The following is a 17,184-nucleotide window of genomic DNA, read 5'->3' on the forward strand; positions in this document are numbered from 1 at the left end:
GTCCATTTCCTATGGCAGAGATTTGTGAGGACAGAGCAGCTATATCCTGTCTTCCTTCAGCACAGGAAAGGAGTAACGTGTGTAAGGGCGTTTACAGAGGACAGACTCAGGGAGGAGAAAGAGCTTGTGGCAGGGGCAGGCACCCTTAGAAATTCAGTCAGGGGAGGGAGGGCTCAAGCGTCTGAAGTTAGACTCCTGGCACCCAGCCTCTAGAACTCAGCAGGGAAGGGACCTCAGGGTTCATATACCAACTGTACACAGCATTCTTCCCAAGTGGCTTGCTCTTGGTGACCCTACAGATGAAGAGGCTGGACTTCTGGCCTCTGCTGAGGGGCCAAGGGTGCATCTGCTCCAACTCTGTGACTTGGGACAGCAAGAGGTACTCACCAGTGGCCACAACTAAGGCTAGGAGACTGTTCGCCATGGTAACCTCTGCACAGGGAGCAGCTTGGCAGAGGCATGCCAAGAAAGGGCACTTTCTTAAACAATCTGAAGGACAGCCACAAGACAGGCTTCCCCTGTACCCTGACAACCCACCATCCCCACAGGGCCAACCCCCAACCCAGGAACCTTGATCCAGGGGAGCAGCTTCATTCAAAGCCAGCGTGTCTGTGAGCAGCCTTCTAGGTTCTCAGCTTCTGCCCCTGATCTGTACCATGCCAGGACCTAGGGTCCCATAGATGAAACTCTGCTCTGCAGCCCTGGCATCCAGGAGGGTCCCTCAAAAACCTGCAGAAGAAGGGGTTGGCAGGAACAGGCTAGGCTTCTGCTAACCTCAGAAGACAGCCAAGGCAGCTCCACTCACCCAGATCTATGCACCTCTCAGTTGGGATCACCTCCCAGCCCTACTCTGCCCCGCCCCCTGCTTCCCAATGGCCCAGCTAACAGGGCGACAGATGCCAATTGGCTGTCCTCTGGTCTTTGCTTCCATCTCTAATGGAATAGAAGTGTCCATGGTTGTCCTGGAAACCAGGCACAAAACAGGAAAGACTTCCCAGTTTCTTTCCCTCCCTCCAAAGGGATTCTTGTGCAGCTCTGGGGGCCCTGCCACCTTCCCCCACCACACTTCCACCTGGCTGTTGCCCTAATTTAGACCCCAGGGGTCCAACCAGGGGAATATTTCAAAGCCTCAAAAAGCTCAAGCCTTGGGGCTGAGCTATCCCTACAGAAGGATGAGGGTGGAGAACAGTCAGCCAGGAGTTTAGTCAGAGAAGCTGCACTCAAACTTGCCTCAGTGACCTGGACAGGGGAGAGGACTGGGGAGGCCCTCTGAACCTGTCCGGAGTCGTGAAGCCTACTCCCGGTCCCACATTGCTTCTAACTCAAGGGACCAAGACAAACCAGCCAGATCAGCGGAGGTGGGGGGACTTCTGGTTCTGCCAGCCTGCAAATTAGAATTGCCAGGGGGAGCTCTGAACCCATACCAGTGTTGAGCTGCCGCCTCAGACTGGCTAACTCAGAACCCTCAGTTTGGATCGCTATCCACTGAGCTAAGCTCAAAATGTTCACAGCAGGTGACGGAGTAACCTGGACTTGGTGTAATTGGACAGGAGTGGCAGGGGCTGAAACAGGACACGTCCCACCTAAGTTCCAAAAAATAAGATTCTTTAAACAGTTGTGCCAGTCCAACGACAGCATAGCCACAGCCTGGCCTGTGCACCTTTAGCAGAGTCTAATGCTGCTTGTCCATGATACTCTACACCTAGTTATTACACGGTTTTTAATAGAGCTAAAGGTTGATGTATAACCAAACCTTTTAGAGAACCAAATCAGAGCTTCAGATGTTCACTAGGAGCCAGAAAAAAGCAATCATCTCAGCCGTTGAACCCAAACACTATTTCCTTGCACTTCCTGCTCTTAGCTTCTTCCTCTTTACCTGCCTTAGCAGCGTAAGAGAAGTGTACTGACAGAGTGCCGTGGAGTCCTCCTGCCTGCTTCTGAAGCCTGCAGCCACCACCTGATAGCTTTGACTTTGGGTTCATTTCACTTTCCTGGCCTGCTAAACATTGCCTGCCTCAAAGAGTTGTGAGGATTAAATGACATACTCCACGCAAGGTCAGTGCAGTGGCTGAACAGACGGAAAATCCCACCACTGCCATTGGTGGACAGTGGTGCCCTCTCCTGGCAGCTTTGAAAACTTGACATATGGCAGCCTGGGTTCAAACTGAGCCCTTTGTTTCCCAAGCTGAGCTGACTGGGCCAGCATGACTGGATAGGGTGATTTTAAAGGTTCTGAGAAGACTTCACCCTTCTTCCCACCTTAAGTAAGCTGTGAAGGACTGATACTGAGCCATGGCTGACAATGGCAGGAAAGTAGGAAGGGAGAAAGGGCTTGAGAAACGGAGGGAGGCTGGACCAGCCTTTCCAATATGGCCCTCCTAGGTCCTAAGGCAGCGGCTAGGAACCCATGCAACTGCTGCTCCTGCTTCTGAAGGGGGCAGTGGTAGCCACCGGGTCCTGGCTGGAACTGGCTGCCTCTGTTCTTGAGGTTGCCCATGCATATGGGCAGGAAACAGAGCAAAGGCTTCTGGGATGGGCCCTGGTGACGCCAAGATGGAGAAGTCAGCCTCTGCCTTGGCCTGGCAGCAAGGGAGGAAGTGCTGGGTCAGGACCCTGAAGAACTGAACTGGCTCACCTGGTGGCCCACTGGGTGGCAATGAGGAAGTCTCTGAGCCTCTCTGGGCCTGTTTACCCCTCATAAAAGAGGGATCTGGATTATGGGTTCTTGTGTCCCTTCTGGCTCTTGGGTGGACTTTAAACTGTTCTCACTCTGGGGCAATTAAGACCATCCACCTTCTGCCAAAGTACCAGCCAAAACTTTTAGAAGACAGCCCAGCAGTGCTGGCTCTCTGACACCCAGGAGGAAAAACACAGAGGCTCCGCTGAGAGAGAGAGAGATATATTTCTTCTGTTGCATATTTCAGGCTTCACACTGCGCTTCAGGCACAATGCTGCTCCAGGTTCTCCTGAGAGCCCTGGAGGAGTCTTCTTCCCATGTCGCTCCTGCGGGCTCACCACTCCAGGGCAGAAGCCCAGGCCCTGCTTGCAGTTCTGGGTACCTGGGAGACTGCAGTGGTCTCAGCAGGCCTGGTGCCCTGTCTTTCCCGTCAAGGGGCAGGGTGTGCTGGAAAGCCCTAGGGCCAGCCCCGCCCCCTCTTTTATGGTCCCCTGGCTACAAGAGGAGAGGCTGACCCATTAGAGCCCAGCTCTGCAGTGCTTCTCTGATCAGAGCCTGCCGCAGCACTTGCAGCCCCGCAGAGCCTCAGCCGTGAGCACCACAGGCCAAAGCTGGGCGGTGAGGCCCTAGAGAGTGAGGCAAGCCCAGCCTCCTCCAGAGCAGCAGCAGATGGGCTTGTCTGGCCCCTGCTCCCCAGAGCCTTGGCCCACTTCCTGGGGCTGCTCTGGGCCCTATTGCACATCTTTTGTTTCCAGTTCATTCCCCACCACCCATTTTTCTTAAAAAAGAAAAAAATTAGAGGAGAAGGTGAGGAAGCTGGAGCCCTTCTCCCCATGTTCCTGCTAACATCTGGTCCCCAGCAGAGCCATTTCAGTGGTAAATACTATGCCCACCTTCCCTGCCATCTGTGGGTTCTTGATGGCTGACATGGGTGTACAGCCTGGGCCTCTGGTTCTTGCCTGTGAGGGAGACAGCCCTCCGTCATCTGTAAGGTGCAATTTCCCGGGTCTTCCGTAGGCGCTGGCTGGCACCCTGCTACCTGAGTCGCCCATCTGCTTTGACAGGCCCCAGCTCCGATTTCGGGTCCGGGGACAGAGAGCTCCAGCTGGTCAGTCTGCAGAGCTCCAGGGAGGGACAGGCGGAGGGGCCCAGGGCACACACTCCGGCCACAGACCAGAAGCTGCTTAGTTCCCCATCTGTCCAGGCCTCCAGCGCCGGGCCCGTGAGTTCTGCATGTAGTCGGGCAGCCTCCTCCGCGGGCTCTGGCTGAGGCAGGTTCAGGATGCCACTCAGGCCCTGGAAACTCTGTTCCATATACTCGTTGTGGGGTGGCCCAGCGTGCAGCCAGCTGGCATCATCTGGGGGTGCAGAGCAGGAGTAAGCATGCCCCACCCAAACGATCTCACGAAGGCCAGACCCTGGGAATCAGGTCTGGGCACCCCAGTCATTCCTGTCCCAACTCTACCACTGAGCCACATCTTGCTGAGTGACTAGGCTAATCCACAGAACTTTCCGTGCTTGTAAAACTTAGTTTTATAAAATCAAGACAGTAATCCCTTAATTCCTAACTTGAGGATTAAATAAAACAGTGGGTTCAAGGTACTTTAGGAAGTAGGGTTACTTTCTGATCATGGTCTGGTGTGTGCCGCCCATGCCCCTTTCCAACCCCCTCCAGTGGCCTCCAGAGCCCTCAGAAGCCTAGGACGCAGGCCTTCAGGCTGCGGGCCCTGCTTACTCGGCCGGCTGTCCTTCCCACCTCCTTTGGCATCCGACTCCCCTCCACCCTCCGTTCTACTCATGCACCAGACACCTGCTAACTGTTCCCTCAGTTTAGGACATCCTTCACTGTCAATAAAAATCAGCTCCTCCAAGGCTCAGCTCCAACAGCACTTGCTGTCAGGCTTGCCTCCACCACCCCACCCTTCGTCTCCTCCATCAGACTGTGTGTGAGTCCTGGGAGAGCAGGGCTGCCTGTTCTGATCTGCCATGGCCACTGCCCCACCCCGGACCCGGTCCTCTCTGGGTTACCTCTGCTCTGACCCAGCTTCTCAGTGACGGGACATGGCGGGAGGAAGAAAACATCTACCTACTTACTGAACACCTACTGTGTACCAGCCACTTTTACCCAGATATTCACCACAATAGCCCCCAGAAGGCAGTCACTTGTACTGGGCCCCCTGCAGGAACCTACAGCCTACGCCTAGTTTAGAGTCTGTCTCCTAGCCTCAGCTATGTGACCACCTGGCTACCGATGGACTGGAAAGATGACCAACATCAGATCTGCTGTCCTAAGAATGTGGAACTTGTGGATTGAGGGGCCCTGGTCAGTCTCCATTGCACTGAGAGGCCATGTATTGAGAAGCCTGAGGCTGATACAGAGAGCAGGATGAGGGACAGGGTGGCCCCAGAGACAGAAAGCACGTCTGAGTCCCAGTGGGACCTGAGTCATTTCCTGAGTTCTGTCGGGGAGAGGCCCACATTTTTCCAATAATTTCCCCCTTTCCCCTGGAGCAATCTGAGTGGATCTATGTTCCACGTACCCAGGAGGTCTCTAACAATTGTATTTCTCTTACTTTACATGTAATAAGACTGAGGCTCAGGAAGGCCAAGTAATTTGCCAAGAATAAAAGCCCAATTAAAGTGTCAGAGCTGTGTTCTAAAGCCAGGTCTGCCTGCCTGGGAAGCGTGATGCCAGAGTGCAGGGCTCTGGGATGGTCAAAGCCACAATCTGCTACCTTCCCCTACTCTGATGGTTAGCTTCTTGGGATCACCTGTCTGCATATCCTGCCTGACTCTTGGGTATCATTTGAGAACTAGATACTTACCTTTCCTGAGAGGTAGTTTGCGGTTGAAGGTCAAGGGCAGCACGAGGAAGCGGGTCTCACCCAGAGGTTCCCAGAACTGAAGCAGTCGAACAGTCCAGGCCCCTGGCCGCAGGGGCCGGCTCAGTGGGGGTTTGTACTGCGTGACCTCCGTCTCCGCGTCTACCACGATGTCATAAGATGTGGCCACCACGTAGGTGGGGTCGATCCACACCACGGTGACTGTGAGGTTGGGGCCCCGGGCCCAGCGCTGCATGGCCACAGGCTCGTCCAGCGGCCCCAGCAACCCCCCAAAGTTCCGGAAGAGACGCTCTTTGGGGTCCCACTCGGTGCCGACCTGTAGGGAAGGAGGCAGCTGGGGAGGCGCCGAAGGAAAGTCCTCCTCTCTACCTGCTGCCCCCTCTAACTCCTGTGGGACATCAGGCCAGTCACTGTCTCTTTCTGGTCCTCAGTCTCCCCCTCTGCAAAATTATGGGCTCAGACTGGGATTGTTAACATCTCTACAAGCTCTGAGATTCATTCCAGGCTCCTGTTCTGACCTGCTCTGAAGTGTTGGGGGCATAAGGCAGAAATGAGATTCGAAGTCCTGCCCAGAGACCGTCCCCACATGGAGCAAAGGCCTCCAAGAAGAGACCAAGGAGACACTCAAAAGCCTAATCTTCCAGCCCGACTGGAATGTCCAACTCCTTACAGAAGAAAATCCCTGAGTGTAGAATACAGGCTTGCGTTGTGGTGGAACCACGGTCCCCTCCCCGCTGACTGCATGTCCTCTGTGCATCCCAAGGCTGCCATCACTGGGAAAGAAGACCCAGGAATCCAGTCCTGAAAGGCAACCCAATCCTCAGCCCTCCCTTAGTGTCTGTCCCTCTCTCCCCACTACCCTGAGTCTTGCTGGGGAACAGGAGAAGGCAAGGGGAGGACCTGTCCCACCTCCAAACTCTGGAGCCGGCTGGCCTGGTCACTGTGCCCCAACAGCTTCAGCGACCCCTGGGGCATCAGCCACATCTCAAGCGTCTCTGCCGGCCCCTGGGCTGAGGACTGCACCGCCTGCGTCACCAAGTAGCCCTGGAAATGGTCGTCATAGAAATACAGGTGCACGCTGGACGGCAAGCCCCTGGGCTCAAACCTAAGAAGGTTCCAGCAGGGAGAAAGGGAGATGCCATCAGCACACCCGACTTGGCCTGGAGTCCCAGGAAGGGGGCTCTAGGGGAGTCCCATCCCCAGGTGCTTTCTTTGCCCAGATCTCACACCCACAGATCCTATGTGCCTGGCTTTTGCCATCTTCGTTTTATTTGCATTTTTTCTCTGCCTCAGGCTGGGGGCTCCCTGGGAGAGGGGCTGTCTCTTTCTGATTGTCCTCCTTATAGGGCATTACATCCTGAGAGTCTGCAAAATGTCAAAAGGAGGTCTCACCTGCAGAGTGGGTTGGCCAGGGGGGACGCAGCAGTGGTGATGTGGCGCAGGCTGAGGCGGGCAAAAGCGGTGTAAGCAGTGAGCATGACATCGCTGAGCCCACTGGGGCCGTCAGCCACGTCATAGGTATTCTCCCAGTAGGCCTTGAGGGCTGGGGTGCCGGGGGGGTAGCTGCCATATAGGTGGAAGTCCAGGATTTCCAGTACCTCCTGGTTCACAGTGGACTCAAACTTGCGGGCGAAGAAGGTGGGTCTGGAGACTTGCTGGAGTGGGAGAGGCAAGGAGGGTGAAGGGGTCTGGAGGTCCCAGAGAGCACAGCAGGGGAGGCGCCTTTTCCCAGCACTGCCTAGAGATCAGCTGCCGAGGGTTTTTCCTGCTGCTAGTTTAGCCCCTGCCCCCAGGGGCTGCTCCCGGTGAGGGTCCCCCAGATTATCTGGTTGGACCACCCAGGATTGTTTCTGACCCTAGAAAGCACCCAGCAAAAAGCTGGGGTGAGGCGCTATGAAGGCTCTGGATAGTGAGGCTCTATCAAGGGCCAGAGACTGGGGGTCCCGGGGAAGCACCTGCAGCCGTAGGAAGTCCTGCGGCTTGAAGTCGTTGGGCGAGCAGCCGCACCAGTCCACGATGTGCTTGTACTGGCACTTGCAGCCCAGCTTGCGGTTCCAGTTGGTGACCCGCAGGTTGTTGTCCACGAGGCTCTCGCAGGCTGGGCTGTTCTCCAGCACCGTGTGAAAGAAGGACTGCGGGTGGCAGGGCAGGGTGGAGGGTGAGCCACCGGACCCACCGCTTGCCCTCCCCCGCCTGGGGGCGGGCCCAGTCACCCACCTCGGCTGGCAGCAGCGTGTATGTGTAGAACTGACGTAGCTGGGCCACAAGCGGGTCGTCTGTGTACACCACATACTCCACAAAGCTGCGAGTTAGCACGAACCAGTCCGAGCCGCCGTCCACCACAATGCCTGCTGGGATCTGCCGCTCGCCCAGACGCCACATGTGCGAATCGCACTCATGGAAGAGCCGGTCCAGGCCCTGTTTCTTGATGAACCTGTGGGAGGCACACGGGCCTGTGGCTGAGGATCTTGCAGGGTGGAATCCAGGCTCTCATCTTTCCAGGAATCAGCACTGCACTCCTCAATCTGTGATTGGTTTGGAGGTTTTGCAAGCCAGGGCTGAGGCCACCAAGCCCCCTGTGTATAGGGCTTGTGGCGAGACCTCAGGACCAGAGCATCCTCCACCATCCCCTTACCTGGAGTTGTCCCGGCCATGAGACTTGAGGAAATTCTTGTCCCGGTTCTTGGACAGGAAAGCCACCAACTCCTCATTGGTCCTGGAGAGAAAATGGCATGTGCGTAGCGTGTGTGAGAGTGCTCAGTCACCAGCCCAGAGCAGACAGATCCCTCCAGCACTCTTTATCTTCATTCCTTGGCCCCTTTTCTTACTGAGAGCCATTCTGGCCAACTGACCTACTCCAGGTTGATGCTCTGGAGTGGTGAGTGTCTGAGGTCCCTGAGAAAGACCACCCCATCCTTCTTCCACCCCTTCCTGTCTGACCCAAGATCCTGGTTCAGACTTCTGGCTTCTTCTCCTCCCCATCTGTTATCCCTTACAACCCGCATATCATCTTTCAACAATTCCTCTAAAACATTGCTGGGGCCAAGGAATCATGTTTGAGGTGTGCAGATCCCAGAATGAGGCTTTGGGGAGGGAAGAAGTCCGTCAGGACCCTGGAACCCCAAATCCTAGAGGAGGCCCACCTCCCATCTGCAGGGCTCAGAGCAGCACCCCACACCTTGTCGGGTAGTCAGTGGCACTGAGGTTGATGAAGAAGTCCCAGGCCCAGCCGGGCACCTCCAGCAGGTCCTGCATGCTCCGCAGATACATCCTCAGCAGGCTGGCCCCGCCCCAGATGGTGACCATGCGCCAGGGCGTTACCCGCACGTTTTCATACTGCCGGGCCAGCTCCACTACCTCTCGGTGCAGGTAGTTGGAGCGCTGTGGGAGGTGGGGTGGTGGTGGTGGAAACTCAGCAGTGGAAGATGAACCCCCAGCATTACAACCTCCCCACCCGGCCCCACCCCAGGGCGGAGTGCAAGCGACATGAAACGGACAGAGCACGGGCTAGGGCTCCAGCTCTGAAGCAGCCCGTCACCTGGTGCTGGCTGCTCCCCCATGCCTGGCTCTCCTACCTCTGGGCCCCTGAGCAAGTCAGAGATACTGTCTGTCCATGACGATCTGGTCTCTGCCCTCCCCACTCAGACGCCCTGTCTCCCTGGCCATAGCAGGTACCTCGTCCACATGGACATAGAAGAAGTGCTGCTTGTGGTACACAGCCTTCAGGAGACGCTTCAGCTGGCGGACGGCACGGCCATGAACCACCAGCATGTAGGCAATTCGTACTGGGGGGCCATCCATGGGCTGCTGGGCCCGGACCTCATCCCACGGGATGCCAGGGCTCATCTTTCCTAAGAGTAGAGAACAGGGGCATCAGTAAGGTCCCGCCCCAGGTCACAGGGTGGAGGCAAGATGGGCAAAGGGAGCTGCCTGCCATCCAAAGGAAGAACCCCAGACGTACAGCCTGATGCTCCCGGGCCCCAGGCCCACCTCTGCCACTTAGTGCCCTCATCACCAACTTGGGCAGTGAGGTGTGCCCTTCCGGGCTTTCACCCCTGAGAAACAGGGGCAGGATCCCTGCCCTCCCTCCTGGGCCACCACCTCTCTGCCTATGCTTGTCTCTTACCAGCCCGCTTGCAGTGCCGGGGCACAGCCTTGGGCATGAGGCTCCCGGCCTGGTGCAGGCACACCACGTTGGCGATCTCCTGCTGGCACTGCTTGGAACTGGCCCGGGCCAGTGCGGATAGAGCATCCTTGCCAACGATCTCACATTTGGGCGTGAAGCTGTTGTCTGTGGGCTGGGGGGCGCCCTCCACACTCCCTGTGTCTCCATGTGGGAAGCCAGCCGCCCCAACCAGCGCTTCCTCAGCTGCTGCCCCGCTCAGGTTCTGGCGGCCTGGGGCCTCTGGGGGTGGGCTGGGGGGGATCCGCCGGCCGGTTCTGTGCCGGCTAGTTACTGCCCGTACCACCTTGGCCACGGGCACACCAGGGCTCTCGGCACGGCCCCGCCAGCGCCCATGCCTTCTGCCTGCGCTGCCCCGCCGCCCAGCTGAACTGTCTGTGTCCTTGGAGCCTTCACTAGGGTCGAGCGGCCGTGGCTTCTTCTGCCTTCCTTTCTGTAAAAGATAAGTAAACACAAGTCACTAGGACAGTCAGTCTCCTCCTGCTCCTTGAGCTTCTTGCTGGCTCAGGCCTAGAAGCCCCTGCCACCCTTTATCTAGAAAAGTACTGTTCGCCTGAGCACCCTGCACTTCTGCTGGGAGGTCTCTTTGACCAGCCAGCGGAGGAAATGTCACCCTCCCCCAAGGCACCATCGCATCCACATCCCCTCCATCACACAGATCACAGGGCACTGAGCCTCCTTTGGATTCAGATACCACTTTCTCTTTCCACAAATAGGAAGATGAATAAGAGAGAGATGCAGAGACCCTACAGACAAGAGTGTCCATCCAGCACTCCCACCGGGCTTCACTGGGATAAGATGATGCTCTTCAGAAGGAAAAAGCATTCTGCCATCTACAGTATTTCCACATGGGAGTGCTGAAGCTGCAACAGAGCAAAGGGGTCTTGCCTGGTGGAGAGGATAGAGGTGAAATCTGAGACCTCATTGCTGGTTGGGTTCTCTGGGAAGCAGAGACTAACAGTCAGAGTGCAGGGGACTCCCTGGGGGGTCACACTCTGGATGACGAGGTAGCAGGAGCAGGCAGCTGCAGGGAAAGCCTTCAGATGGCCAAGCTGGCCTGACATCTGGGCAGAGGGGGAAGGAAGAGCTTCAGACAACAGCTTGGCTTGGAGGGGGCCTCGACCAGCTAGCGGGAAGCTCCAGGGCAAAGACGGCCTAGAGACGGAAGCCCTGGTCCTACTGCTGGGAGTGGCCGAGGAGGTGTCTGGCCGTGGCTGGAAGGCTGAGGCAGGGCGCGAAGGCGCCTGCAGCTAGTCTGGCGACTCATCGCTCCTTGTGGCAGGGTGGCTCTCGAAGGGAAAACGGAGATAAGGGAAAGCCTCCACCCCACTTCCTGGCTCCTGCAGCCTCTTCTCAAACCTAGGAACCTCCCTAATGACTTGGCCACACTTGAAAGTGTGCATAGCCACACTTGTTCCAGCTTTCCCTGCCTGACCAAATTCCATCCATCTTTCAAGATCTAGCGGAGTCTCCATGGGTGAGGCCGTCCCATCTGCCTAGGGTGGAACGTTCTTCTAGCTGACCAACTCCTTGGGAAGAGGCTGTTGTGTCAGCTCCGTCTCCCCAGTGCCCAGTGGAGTGGCTGGCATGTAGGGTGTCTGGCTGGTGTCTGCTGGATGAGGCACAGACTGGGCGGAGGAGTGAGGGGCTCCGTGTGACTGCTCTGGAGTCACCAGGGCTTTGCACTCAGCTCTGTCACTCCCCACAGCCACCTACCCTCTCTGAGCAGGTTCCCTCAACTATCAAATACAGGAGGGAAGAGTGTCCAAGAGATGGAGCCTGAATACTGCAACTAGAAAGAGCTGTCCCCCTTCTCTCTCACCACTTGCTGTGTGAGTCCTCTTCTGGCCTGGCCTTCCAGCAGCAGGACTCACTGGACCACAGCCTCTGAAGCAGCCTCCCCAGGATGCCCGCTGGTGTCCCCCTGGTGTGGCCTCTGTGGCCACTCCTTATCAGTCTTCTTGGCTGATCCTGCCTTATCTCCCAAGGCCACTGTGGGGCCTTTCCTTGTCTGGGCTTTCCAGGTGACCTCACTCAGTCCCAAATTTCCCTCTGCGGCCTAGAGGGGCTCCCTTGAACTTTCAGTTGTCTAACTGCCAGCCTCCTTGATGCCTCTCTTGGGAGTCTGATAGACCTCTCAAGCCACAAATCCAAAAGTGAGCTCCTGATCTCCCCTCAGTCGGCTCCTTCTTCAGTTAATGACCAGTTAGCTGGTTCAGTTAAGGGCCAGTCCACCCTTCAAGTTGCTCAGGCCAAAAACACTGGGGCATCACTTGGACCCTCGTTTCCCTCATACTCCATCATCAGTACACATGTTGGGGCTCCCTTCAAAGTACATCCAGAATTTGGTCACTTCTCACTGCTTGCGTCATTACCTCCCCTGCCTGGAAGCCCTCTTACTCTGGTTTCCTATGGTCCATTCTCAGCAGCCAGTGTTCCCTTTAAAATGAGTCCCATCTCCCTACTCCTCTGCTTAAAGCCACCCTCTGCTCTGAGGACAAAGCCCAAAGCCCTTACATGAACCCACAAAGGCAATGTGAGCTGTGTCTGGCAGACCCCCTCCCTTCTCTGACCTTATCTCCTACTAACCTCTCATGTGTACACTCCTCCAGTCTTAAAGTAATGGCTTTCTCAGTGCCCCTCCCTCCCACCTGGCATTCACTGTCCCCTGTACCTAGAATGTTCTCCCGTTGATGTCCCAACACCCCCTGCCTCCAGTTCCTTGCTCAGGTGGCATCTTCTCAAGTAGGCCACCTTGGCCACTGTGGCCGCCAAGGCCAAACTCCAGCTCCCCTCATCTTCCACTGTTTCTCCCACAGCACTTATGTATATGTGTAATGTTTATATAATGTATATACACATTATATATATAATGTATATACAGGGTATAATATAGATAATGTAATATGTATAAATGTATTTTAAAAAATATTTATTTATTTGGCTGCACCGAGTCTTAGTTGTGGCATGCGGGATCTTTAGTTGCGGCACAAAATTCTTAGTTGCAGCACATGGGATCTAGTTCCCAAACCCTGGGCCCCCTGCATTGGAAGTCTTAGCCACTGGACCACCAGAGAAGTCCCTGTATAAATGTATTTATATTGTGCTACTCTATGTCTCTCTCCTTACAAGAATGCAATATCCATGAAGATAGAGCTTTTTGTTGTTTTTGTTCACTGATGTATTCCTAGAGCCCAGAAGAATGTCTGGCAATGGAAGACTCTCTCTCTCTCTATATATATATATATATATATATATATATATATATACATATATATATATATATATATATGTATATATATATAACTTTTGGCCATGCCACACAGCTTGCAGGATCCTAGTTCTCAGACCAGGGATTGAACCCATGCCCTTGGCAGTGGAAGTGCAGAGTCCTAACCACTGGACCACCAAGGAATTCCCTCAGTAAATATTTGTTGAATGAATGAATGAAAAGCTCTTGGCACAGGCTCGGCATTCAGTAAAGGCTGTCATCCTTACTAATATTAATGAAAGGGGACTAGGAGACAGTTAAATGTGAAATCAGGAGAGAAGCCAAGGCCTTCAGATACTTTGGACCACTGGGTCGAGTTTTCCCTGTCCTTCCCCTCCCTAGGACCACCGTCTCCTCCTCTGTCAGAGCATGGCAGATGCCTTAGGGCCAGAGCCCCAGCCCTATACCCTGGCACCCCAGCCTTCTGTGCCAGGCACCCAGCCAGCCCTCTGGTCTCTTGGGAGGTGCCCAGTGAGAACTGGGGATGTCTGTCTCCATCTGAGAAGAGACACCTGCAAGAGGGAGGGCAGAGTGGGGAGGAGGCAACAGGCTCTATTCTGTACCCATGTTGGGGAGGGCACCCTGCACTGGGAAGCCCCTAGGAAAGGTGGCTGCAGTCCCACTGAACTGAGTGTATGTGAACTGGTGATGTCGGACCTGGACACACACTGGGCAGGGAAAGACATTCTCAGGCTGAGGTGGGTGGAGATGGCAAAGGAGCTGTGGGTTCTCAAGATGGAAGCCAGTATCCGTGAGTGAGGAAGCTGGTCAGGAGGGCAGGGCTTGGGGCACAGGGCCAGGCTCGCTGTGGTGGGGGAAGGATGTGGGAGGAGAGGGCACGTTGATGTCCTGCACTGCAGCAGGAGCTGGCTGACCCTGAGAAGGACAATTCCAGAGGGGCTGGGGGACCAGAAGGCAGCAGTGAGGAACTGCGGGGAGGCCCTGGTAGGCAGCCAGCCCCTTCCCATTGCCTCATCCCAAGGATGTTTATATGTGCAGCAGCAGGGCCTCATACTTGCACCCCCACAGGAGCTGCCCAAAGTTGCCCCAAAGTCAGAGTTCCCTCTAATTACTGAGCACGGGGACTGGCCCTCTGACGTCTGCCTGGATGCATTCTGGCCTCCGAGGCCCCCTCTCCTCACTGAGGAGGAATTCAAAGTCCTTTCCTGGCTCTGTAGCTTCTCCTTGGAATCCTTCTTTGAGTCCCAGAGACAGAGAACACAGCAATGCTGATCCACCACCTTTGGACTTCTCAGACCGTGCTTAAAGTAAGCGGTGAGACAATGTTTGTGAAAGCTTTGAAAACCATAAAATGGCTCTTTGGATGTTAATGGTCATCTCTGGTCTCCAACCCAGCCCTCACACAAGGCCAGAGTGTGCATCTTAAGTGCATGTCTCATTTCATCCTTGCTTAGACCCCTTTGGTTTCAGTGCTCTCCCACTGCACTTAGAATAAAACCCCAGCCCCTCACTGCGGGCTGCAGGATGTGCCCTGGACTAACTTCTTCCAGGGATCCCACCACACCCTCCTTCCCATTTCTTGAAAGGAGCCAGCTAAGCCCATTCTCCCCAGGGCATTCTGCCTGAACTCTGCCTACTGCTTCCCTAGGCTGACTTTCAGCTCACAGGCCACTTCCTGCAGAAGCCGTCCCCAACCACCTATCTAAATTAGCCCTCTTGCTATTGAGTTTCCTTTTCACTGTCAGTCTCTCCTTGCAGACTGTCTGCTCACAAGGGCCGTGGCCTCATCATCTATTTTATTTATTTCTGTATCCCCAGTATTAGCACAGTGCCTAGTATGAAGTAGGACTTAATATTTGTTGAATGAATGAATGAATGAGTCCTTATTGCCACTGTGCAGTAGTGAAATAATAATAAGATAGTTACTGATGGTTTAGCATGTGCCAGCAACTCCTGCAAATACTTCGCAGGCATTACCAATGAGAGAGGTGATATTGCTCCCATCCTGGTGTGGGGGGCAGATACCATCGAGGACGCATGCGAAAGAAGTTAGGTAATTAGACAGTGGTCACACTATTCACCAGGAGCAGGGCTGGAATAGGACATAGGACGGTGAGGTGGGGTGGTCCAACTCAGCACCCACCTTCCTAAATACTTATTATGCTGCCTGGCTGCCCTGAGGTGGCTGCTGAAGGGCTCCAAGCACTAATGGCTGCTTGGACTGCACAACCTTTAGGTTATCAAGGATCTTTATTCCATTCTGGTCCAGGGATTCCCCTATCCGGTTCTGCTAGGAAGCTGGAGGAGGAGGTGAGGAGGCAGGATCCCAAGCACTGCACCAGTCCTCCACCCCAGGCTGGAGGCACGGCAGCAGAGACCTTGAGGCCTGAACAATCTCTCAGCCCTTCCAAGATTCACATAGCCATGTAGCAGAGGGTCTGAGAAGCCCTGGGTGCTTTGCCATGCCCCTCCCCAAAGTGGTCCCCAGCCCCTACTCACATATATTCCAGGGTCAGAAGGCTCCTTAACTCCTTGTCAGCCCATTCCATGTTAGAATGTTTCATGTGCCCCCAAAATCATCTCTTCACCTTCCTGCTACTTACTGGACCACAGAGAACAAGCTCACTCCCTTCAGATGTCACAGTCAGCCTCCCCTGACCCCTAACCTCAGCTCCTTTTGGAGTTACGATCTCATGTGACTCTGTCCCAGCTCCCCTCACCATCCTAGTCTGTTGGTTCTCCCCAAAAAAGGCAAAAGCAGCGATTCTCCCAGTTTCCACACTAGGCCTTCCATACTGCCCAGATGCAGGAAGGAAAAATGGGTATCCGGGCTCCCTTGGCCTTCACCCTGCCAGGAGAAGAGGCCCAAGAGGATGGGGCAAGCAGAACAGAGAGTCTGACTCAGAGTCCACCAAAACCCCGGGGTGGGGGCGGGGAAGCCCTGTCCTCTGGTCCACAGCTTAGCGTCAGGGTTTGACTTATCCTCTTCAACCTTCCAGGATGGTCTCAGACCCCAGTGGACCCTCCTGATCACACTGGGAGAGACATGTCTAATCCTCCAGGGAAAACCACATCAGCCAAGAGACTCTCAGAAGGAGGACCTGGGGACTAAGAAGGATAGGGTCTGGCCCTGCTCCACGGCCTGGGGCTCTGCTAAACTAGCTGCTGTTGTCCCCATTCTCTTACGGTCAAAGAGGGCCAGTCTCCAATTCCCTAATGTCCTGAGGCCAATTCACCAGCTCAATTCCCCTGCCATCCTGTCCAGAAGACCCATGCAGGTGGTTCAGACCCCTGGTTGAAGAAGCCACGCCTCAGGGGCACTCCAGTTTTCTCCCTCGGGGTCTCCCTCCCTCTTCTCAGTTGCCAGACTGAGTTCCACCCTCAGACTCCACTTCTTAACTGGCCAGTGCCCCTCTGAGGGGCGGGTCGGCGCGACTGCCCGGGGTCCCTAGGCACATTCCTCCGCCCAAGGCGCGCACACCCCCACCCCCTCCCAACTTCAGAAAGTTTGGCCTGGGGCTCCCCACCTCCAAGCCGGCTCGGGCCCAGCCGCGCCTCTTGGCCCGGCTCCCCGCCACCTGCGCCTGACCTTCACTGCTCGCGGGGCTGGAGACCACCCCACCAAGACCCGCTCCTCCCGGCCGGGGCCCCTGCCAGCCCGCGGCCCGTCCTCCGGGTCACGCACCGCCCCCGCGCTCGGGCCCCCGGCCCGCCTGGGAAACGGGCGCCAGGGGTCCGAGGCCCCGAGCCAGGCGGCCGCCCGTGCGCAACACGCAAGCGGCCCGTGCCCCACTTCCCCGGCGGGGGCCATCCGTTTCCCCGCCAGGCCCCCGCGCGTCCCCGCGCCCGGCCTGCCCGCCTGCCCGCCCGGCCGTCGGAGCACCTCGCCCGGCTCGTCGTCCTCCAGGACGCTGAAGCTCCACACCACTAGGCCCTGCAGTAGCAGGATGGCCAGCGCCGTGGCGATCGCCAGCTTGTAGCGCCGCACCAGCTTCTGCACCCGCGCGCTCGCCACCATCTTCCTGCCCCGGACGCAGGGCGCGCGCGCAGCCCTGCAACCCGGCCGCGGGCGCGTGCACGGGCGCGAGCAGAACCGGCTTCTCCCGAGGGAGGCGGGCCTGGCGCGCGCCGGGGCGGGGCCGGGGGCGTGGCCCGCAGGCCCGAAACGCCGCGCCCCGCGGGCCAGGGGCGGAGCCTGGGCCCGCAGAGCTAGCTGTCCCACGGGCCGCCGGCCTCTCGCGCGGTGATT

General features: G+C 56.3%; 1 protein-coding gene across 2 annotated transcripts; it reads right to left on the minus strand.

Moving 5' to 3' along the window:
* Positions 1–16,953, minus strand: XYLT2 (xylosyltransferase 2). Of its 2 annotated transcripts, none has more exons than XM_018064889.1 (11): positions 16,819–16,953; positions 9,647–10,136; positions 9,196–9,371; positions 8,699–8,901; positions 8,156–8,236; positions 7,738–7,954; positions 7,476–7,652; positions 6,913–7,175; positions 6,430–6,625; positions 5,503–5,836; positions 1–729 (listed from the first exon to the last, which is right to left on the minus strand). In XM_018064889.1, the coding sequence occupies exons 1-11, from the start codon at positions 16,951–16,953 to the stop codon at positions 722–724; spliced, it is 2,280 nt and encodes a 759-aa protein (XP_017920378.1). In that variant the 3' UTR covers positions 1–721. The 2 variants fall into 2 exon arrangements, with proteins under 2 accessions (XP_017920378.1, XP_017920377.1); XM_018064888.1 differs by lacking the exon at positions 1–729 and adding an exon at positions 2,884–4,035.

This window comes from Capra hircus, chromosome 19 (assembly GCF_001704415.2).
Source record: "Capra hircus breed San Clemente chromosome 19, ASM170441v1, whole genome shotgun sequence".
NCBI lineage: Eukaryota > Metazoa > Chordata > Mammalia > Artiodactyla > Bovidae > Capra > Capra hircus.

What these genes read in the sequence shown, in the direction of transcription:
- XYLT2 (XM_018064888.1), bottom strand. Translation starts at nt 16,953, where the DNA reads ATGGTGGCGAGCGCGCGGGTGCAGAAGCTGGTGCGGCGCTACAAGCTG. An exon ending in CATGGCCGGGACAACTCCAG is followed by an intron (nt 7,955 to 8,155) that starts GTAAGGGGATGG and finishes TGCCTCCCACAG; the next exon opens with GTTCATCAAGAAACAGGGCC. An exon ending in ACACGCTGCTGCCAGCCGAG is followed by an intron (nt 7,653 to 7,737) that starts GTGGGTGACTGG and finishes TGCCACCCGCAG; the next exon opens with TCCTTCTTTCACACGGTGCT.